The 7,849-nt window shown below is 36.2% G+C and overlaps 1 protein-coding gene across 4 annotated transcripts; it reads left to right on the forward strand.

The window, feature by feature from the left end:
- Positions 1-2,472: 2,472 nt before the first annotated feature.
- Positions 2,473-6,584, forward strand: LOC114191849 (NF-kappa-B-activating protein). Of its 4 annotated transcripts, none has more exons than XM_028081272.1 (2): positions 2,473-4,020; positions 6,320-6,584. In XM_028081272.1, the coding sequence occupies exon 1, from the start codon at positions 2,534-2,536 to the stop codon at positions 4,004-4,006; it is 1,473 nt and encodes a 490-aa protein (XP_027937073.1). In that variant the 5' UTR covers positions 2,473-2,533; the 3' UTR covers positions 4,007-4,020; positions 6,320-6,584. The 4 variants fall into 4 exon arrangements, with proteins under 4 accessions (XP_027937073.1, XP_027937072.1, XP_027937074.1 ...); XM_028081271.1 differs by lacking the exon at positions 6,320-6,584 and adding an exon at positions 6,187-6,290; XM_028081273.1 differs by lacking the exon at positions 6,320-6,584 and adding an exon at positions 5,043-5,059.
- The last annotated feature ends 1,265 nt before the right edge of the window (positions 6,585-7,849 follow it).

Here is a 7,849-nt window from a genome sequence, read left to right on the forward strand (position 1 = left end):
TTATTTTCTTATTATTTTCAAAATCAAATTGTACTACGACAAAATTGAAGAGTTAATGAACATTTTGGACTGAACAATTTCTTCTTTTGAGTAAATTCATTTTTTTCCTTCTTTTTTTAAGCAATTTGTTTTCCTCTTGTATGTGGCTTTTCTATGCACTAGGCATATCTCTATCGGTTAGAGATCATAAAATCATGCTTTAATTATTGATCAAACTCTTCTTTGTGTAGATAGAGCTATTTTAGGCTTTGAAGTTGTGTAAGGAAAGAGCAAGATTAGAAATCTACTCTAAGGTAAAGGAAGCTAATCATTTAGAAGTTAGGTTTAATTACTCGTAAGGTACCCAGTTTGGGTCAAGGGTGTCAATTTGGTACCTGACGAAAAAAAAGTTTCAATTTGGTACCCAAGTTATTTTAAGTGCATCAATCAGGTACATCCCGTTAGATTGTCAGAAACGACGTTAAAATCTTGGTGACGTGGCAATGCATAACGGATACGTGTCATTGAAAGAAGAAGACATGTAAAAAAAATAATTGTACAGTGTGCAGTGGTGATTTAATGAAAGGTGAAGTGTAAATTTGCCCTAACTCTTAATAGTACCATATAATCTTCTTCTTCTTCTTCCTCTCCATTCGGTTGCAGGTTCAGAGCTGAAGAGGTGGCTTCTTGATGTGTGTCTTCTTCTTCCAATCAATTCCTCAATGTCTCATCTTCTTCCTCTCCATTCGGTTGCAGGTTTAGAAAACGCATTCGAATAAAAAAGCAAACGAAGAACAATTAGAACACACCAATTCCAAAGCAAACGCATTCGAATAAAAAACCCTAAATCCATGGCCTGAAGAGAACGAAGAACAGGGGTCTCAAAAAAACGTACCTTTGATCGCCTGAACCTCGATTCCACCTTCTCCGAACGATTTCACCTTCTCCAATTGATTCGCCCTTCGATTTTGCAGAAACCCCGATCGCTTCTTCCTTCAGACCTTCTCACTTCTCACTCACCTTTTCGAGTTTCCTAACTTCACACTTTGAAAGACTTAATTTTTTAATTCAAACGCAAATTACTTTATTAGTTTTTTTCAAAATACCACGTCAGAAATAAGTGCCATACCACGTGTCAAATATTTGTGTTAACAGACCCTGTTCATTCGTCAACGTTAATGACTTTAATGGCGTCAATGAAAATGTACCTGATTGATGCACTTAAAATAACTTGGGTACCAAATTGAAACCTTTTTTTCGCCGGGTACCAAATTGACACCCTTGACCCAAACTGAGTACCTTACGAGTAATTAAACCTAGAAGTTATTAGTTTTCTTAAAATATTGAGTCTTGCTTTTAAGATTTAATTTGAGGTATTCATAATTTAATTTTTTTTTGTAAAAGAATTGACAAATTTATATTAGAAAAATTATGATAAAGAGTAAACGAATTGATTCTTTTTTCAAGAGGAAGGTTTGTGATGAAGATGAAAAAAAGGCATCTACGTCGTCTAAAATTGAGAAACTTCATGATAATCCAAATATTGAAGAAAACGAAAAACAACTCTCTAAGGTTCCTAAAGTTACATGTAATGAATTTGAACATACTTTAGAACGTGATCCAAGGAAGCGTCTTCAAATCTGTCAATACCCACCAAATCAAATTGATGAAGTACAAATGACTTATCTAAAATGGGGTTCATATCAAATGCATCCAGAAAATTATTCTTTGTCTGGTAAAAATGATCATCCAACAAGATTTCAGTACACATGGTTTAACTTATTTCCTTCATGGTTAGAGTATTCGCCATTAAAAGATGCTACATATTGCTTAATGTGCTATCTTTTTAGTAAAAACCAAGCGAACGACTTGACTCAGATGTTTTCATTATTACAGGTAATTGAATTTATTTTCATTGAATTCTAATTGGCAATAAGTTGATTGTCATTTTCGAATGTTTTTTCATAGGTTTTAAAAGTTGGAGGAGCAATTTGTCTAAATGTAACTTTTATTTATTTATTATTATTGATGATAAACTTTATGTTACTCTTTTATATATATTATTGTTATATTGTTTGGATTATATTGTCATGAGTGTTTATTTTGAATAAAAAATAATGTAAAATATTAATTTTTTTAATTAAAAAAAAATTATTTATAATAAATATAATTTATTCCCTTAAAATTTTTTGTCAAGTACTATGAATTTTTTTAATACAAGTACGAGTTCATTTATAAATATTAAAATATGAATGTAATATTTTAGTAATTAAATAATTTAAATAATAATAAAAATTTAAACTATGATAATAATTTGAATAAAAAATTTAGAAATATTTATTCAGTAAAAATATAATTTATTTTTAAATTTTAACTTTTAAACTTTTGTTATTTATAATTTTTATATGCTCTTTAAAATTAAATATAATACTAACATTTAAAGTTAAGAATTGTAAAAACGGTATAAAACATTTATTTATACAATACCTGCTGTGACAAAAATTGGATTGGGTTCTCAACCCGGTTTACAATTGTTCCATTCACTCTTTCTGCGATGGGTAGGCCATCCTCCACCATCGAAATCCCTCACGAACGCCACCGACCTAACACTCGCCGCACACCGGACTCCGATATCTCTGACGATTATCGTCGCCGTCGCAGCCCCAGCTATGACTCTTACGACCGCCCCGCGGACCGCCGCCGCCGCCGTTCGGAATCACCCCCCTTGAGAAACCCTAGACACGCCAATGGAGCTCCCAATGACGACGCTCTGCCGAAGAAATTCGGTCGCCGAAACGGGGCGTATCTGGACCGCGACCGCGGGGACTGGCAGCGTTCCAATTCCGAGTCCGACGAAGAGTTGAAGGGTTTGAACTACGAGGAATACCGAAGGCTCAAGCGTCAGAAGATGAGGAAGTCGCTGAAATACTGCATCTGGAACGTCACGCCCAGTCCTCCGCGTCGCGACGGTGACGATCTGGAGGATTATAGCAAACCTGGTGAACTCTCTGACCGAGACGACGTCGATGGGAAGATCGACAAGGAGGTTAAGCCAAGAGGAAAGTCGAAATCAGAATCTGATTCTGAATCTGAAAAGTCTATCAGCAGTGAATCAGACGATTCGCGTTCTAGGAAGAAGAGCAGGAAGAGTTCTGCTGGTTCGTCGAGGAGGAGATCGTATAGCGAGAGTGGGTCAGAATCTGAATCAGAATCAGTGTCAGAATCAGAAGAAGAGTATCGTAGACGAAGGAAGAGTAGGAGAAATAGAAGAAAAAGAAGTAACAGGAGCAGCAGGAAGAGAAGATATAGCGATTCAGATGAGAGTGACGAGAGCGAGAGTGGTGATTCTGAAAGCAGTGGGAGAAAGAGGATGAAACGTTCTTCTTCTTCAAGGTCTAGTTCGAAGCGTAGCAGAAGGAGCAGAAAAGGAAAAAAGAAAACTTCTGAGACGGAAAGCGAGCGGGCTTATTCGGAGGAGGAGAATGGTTCTGGTTCCGGTGATGCTGGTAAAGCTACGATAGATGAGGTGTTGAACACGGAGATTAATGCGGAGGCTATGAAGTTAAAGGAATTGTTCGAGTCTCAGAAGAAACCTGCTTTGGACAACGAACCCGCTGTTGGGCCAATGCCCTTGCCGAGAGCTGAGGGGCATATAAGCTATGGTGGAGCGCTTAGGCCTGGTGAAGGTGATGCCATTGCGCAGTATGTTCAACAAGGTAAGCGTATTCCGCGAAGAGGAGAAGTGGGTCTTTCTGCGGAGGAGATTCAGAAGTTTGAGAGTCTTGGTTATGTGATGAGCGGTAGTAGGCATCAGAGGATGAATGCCATTCGTATCAGGAAAGAAAACCAGGTTTATAGTGCTGAGGATAAACGTGCTTTGGCTATGTTTAACTATGAAGAGAAGGCCAAGAGGGAGCATAAGGTTATGGCTGATCTGCAGCGCCTTGTGCAACGCCATATTGGCCAGGATGTTGGTCCAACTCATGATCCTTTTGCTCCAAAAGCCTCCGATGGTGCTGATGCATAATCACTAGTATTGATGTATGTTTAAATTCTGTTCTTTACTTTTTTCTTCTTATTATTCTGCTGGCTACGATTTTACATTTCTATGGGACTTGTAGACTTGGAGAATAGATATAGATGGCTTATTAAGACTGAGATAGTAGAGGAAGATGAACCGTCTTCTTTCTTTGTTATGTTTTGTTTTGTTCTTGTAGCTTAGGTAGAAAGTACATTATATACAGAAAGAATTTTCATGATGTCCCTTTTTTCTGTATGACTTGATGAACCATTGTTATAAGAATGTTTTCACTTAGATTAGATAGTGACTGGCCTTGGATTAGGCAGAACAATGTTCTTATCAAATTCATTACCTGGTCCAACCCTCAATATGATTCACTTTACTATATTGTGATCCCTAAATCATTGGGATTTTTGCATATGATCTAATGAAAGTGAATTTTGTTGTCCACTTTTTTGACTTTAGGAATTTTTTTCTTATGTAATATAGTGTTTTTTTTTCTTTGGGGGCCTCGATATCATTAGATTTGAGAACCTTACGAAAAGAAATTTGTGCAGTAAAAGCATGATATTGTACCTTTTCTTTGGTTTTTATTTGTGCGTGTGAAGAAAATGTTGTCTAGCATAAATATGAAAAATGCTGCAAAATCAATGGGCGTGAAGGATGGTTTCTCTCAAATTCATCCTTGCCAGTACAATAAAGTACATTATTTTCTGTTATTCACTTGACTTCAAATCACGTGGTTCAATAGCAAATTTTCACTTTTGGTTTAATAAGGAAAAGAGGAGCCAGAGAAGCTTAATTGAATTGGAGGGTCATTCTGACCATATAGGTCTGGCTAATGGCTTAAGGAGACTAACTGGCAGAAGCCTTGGGCAGTTAGGATTGCACGTGATCATAAAAGAGCTGTGACCATTAGTGTGCCATTGACACACCTTATAGCTCGCTCATTCACATGTTTTTTGGATTTTGCGCAAGATCTTGATTGTTAAATATATGGTACAAGTTAATTTTTTTTTGGGCGCAATTTGTGTGGAGGAAGCAAACAGTAAGATGAGCAGAGGAATCTTATGAGGGCTAATGAGGTGTTGGAGCAAGGACAACGATTTAGGTACACTTTTATATTCTCCAAAGCCACAGCCTCACCCTGTAGAATATTATACTTTTTGGCCCATCATATTAAATTATTAATTATGTTTATATGATGCTGCCAGAGCTGTATGATGGCACACTGTCAAAATGCACATTCTATTTTACTTATAAAAGTATTGCAGAGAAACAAGCACGCATTTTTTAAGTAAGTTCAAATGGTCTAATTTGATAGAAAGAAAATAGTGTCTTGTTTCGAAAGTAGTAAAATCCGTGCCGCATCAGCTGTACTTGCCTCATATGAAATCATTGTTTTAAGCACTTAAGGCTGTAGCTTCTGTTTCTCTTGTTGTTTTGACTGTTGGGGCTATCATGCTGATGCTGTGAAGGTTTATTTGAATCCTATGATATTGTACTTGAAATAGCTTGCTAGCTGCTGCATGTAGTGGATGGAATGCTCTCTTGAAGTGGAAGAATTAATTTTCTGGGTCTAATATTTTAATAATTTCCTGCAGCTTCAAAGCCAATAAATTTAGTTCTAAATTAAATTTTAACCATCTCATTCGATTGAGTCTTGATTAATAATTTTCATTTTATTGAGTGTTCATAATATATGTATGTATATATATATATATATATATATGTATATATATATATATGTATATATATATATATATATATGTATATATATATATATGTATATATATATATATATATATATATATATATATGTATATATACATCCGTTTAAGTATCTTACCATTTTATTTTTGTCTTCAATGTGATAACATGACCGTCACTTCTGTTTTTTTGGTTTACACTTGTCTACAATGTTTTTTTCAACTGGTTTTAATGGGTTTTGAACTTAAACTAGCTTTGGTTTCAAAATATCAAAACTGTTTCTGTGGAAAAAATATGGATGTGAGTTGGTTTTTAAAATTCCAATCCATACCTATCCGTAGTTCAGGGACCTACATTGCTTCTCTGAAACTACTTCAATTTGTTAGTTTAATATCTGCCTGGTTGTTTTCGTTGGTTATTGGTAGGTAAAGGGGACCAATTTGATGGGATTATATAATTTCGAGTTTTGCTCGCAGGGGTGCTGTCTTTTTGTTCTGGTGCATGGTTTCATTATGATATGCTTATTGGGTCACACTTTGAACACTCTTCACTATCGGACTTGTTAAATCAAGATCTTATTTTATCTGGTGTTGCTGATGTTGTGTCCAGGCTTGGTGTGTAATCTCTTTGATATGCCTATTGGACACATGGAGGATCACACACAGCAAAAAACAGTATGTAACTCAAGTGTCTTTTCTGTCATTAGGCACGTCTCTGACTTAATCATTTGTCTGAACAGACCTATATTGTATTGTAGTGTATGTGTTGTCTTTCGTCTGCTTCAAAAGAAGGAAACAATCTAGTGCATAGTTGACTCCTAAAATTTCCATAGTAACAGTCTAAATTCTTTTTCGATTGAAAGCCACATGTAAGCGTTACAATTCCTTGTTTGGTAGTCCTCAGTGAGATATTCATGCGAAGAATCATTTAGATTCTCAAAAAAATAGAGTTATTCTGTAGCTCAGCAATAGCCCTGGTGTTGTCTAGTCGTACAAGGATTAGCGTAGATTAGCAGTAGCAGTATATAACCACATTACCAATTCCTGTATGTTCATTGGATGTTACAAGGCGTATAAATTTACGAAATTAAGTATAAAATGCTTAATGCTTCAGCCACCTTAATGATGAATCGAAGAAATACTTTCACAAGCTGCCAATCAAAAAGTAGAAAACATGTGCTGAGGGAGAGAAAAAAATATGTTAACAAGAGTAACGATAACGGAAATACTGCTCCAACCGTCCACATCTCCAGACTATGGAGTCTGTACAAACTTAGGAGTGGAGAGTGTAACTGGGGTGGCAATTGCTTCCTGCACCTCATCATTTACTGGAATTCCTGTTTTGCCCTTGATTGTTTTGTTTGATACTGGTCTCCTTCGTGGTTACTCCGGCAATCAATTGTGGAGGAGTTGGTGATTTGTGGAACTCATACAGCTCAGGGTAGGTATATTAAAGTATGGAATGTGTTTTTCATGGTGCATAGCTGGGTAAATTGGTGGAGTGGAGGTTATCGGAAACCAGAATCCGGACATAGACTTCTGGAAAATGTTATCCGTCATGTTGGGGGTGAGAATGTGTTTTCTGTTTCCGAAATAGTAATGCAGCGTTTCGGAAAGATCATTCCAGAAGTAGTTGAGCAGCGTAGAGTTCCAGATTGGAAAATCACACGACTTCCGGATCTAATCCCGTAACAGTAACGGTGAATTGTGTTTTGGAATTTGAAGGGTGCAGAAAGTAATAACCAACTGGGGTTGTATAGCAGGAAATGGAGGACATTTCTTCCCGCACCCCCATAGATAATCATATTCCTATTTTATCCTTTTTTAAAATTTATTATAAATCCTAAAATCATAATTTCACATCTCCTTATTCTCCAGCACCTTCCTTCGTGGGGTGTGTAACGTTTGGGGTTTTTAAATAAGTTACGGATTCGTCAATCCGAAACATTGTTATGTTCTGGAACATATAGTCCAGTATGCAATGTGATATTTGTGTCCATGCATGAAAGGAACCTTCTCTTCCCAACCTTCGTATTTAGCTTAATGAAGAAAGGGCTATTATTGTCTTAGTGTGGCTTATATTAGTGAGAATCTTAAATATGGCCTAAATAGAATGTTTGAATATTCCTACTGTCAACAA

The sequence above is a fragment of the Vigna unguiculata genome, chromosome 7 (assembly GCF_004118075.2).
Source record: "Vigna unguiculata cultivar IT97K-499-35 chromosome 7, ASM411807v1, whole genome shotgun sequence".
In the NCBI taxonomy this organism is placed as follows: Eukaryota; Viridiplantae; Streptophyta; class Magnoliopsida; order Fabales; family Fabaceae; genus Vigna; species Vigna unguiculata.

Bases quoted from the DNA above. Each gene is read 5' to 3' on its own strand.
- LOC114191849 (XM_028081272.1), top strand. From the start codon at position 2,534: ATGGGTAGGCCATCCTCCACCATCGAAATCCCTCACGAACGCCACCGA.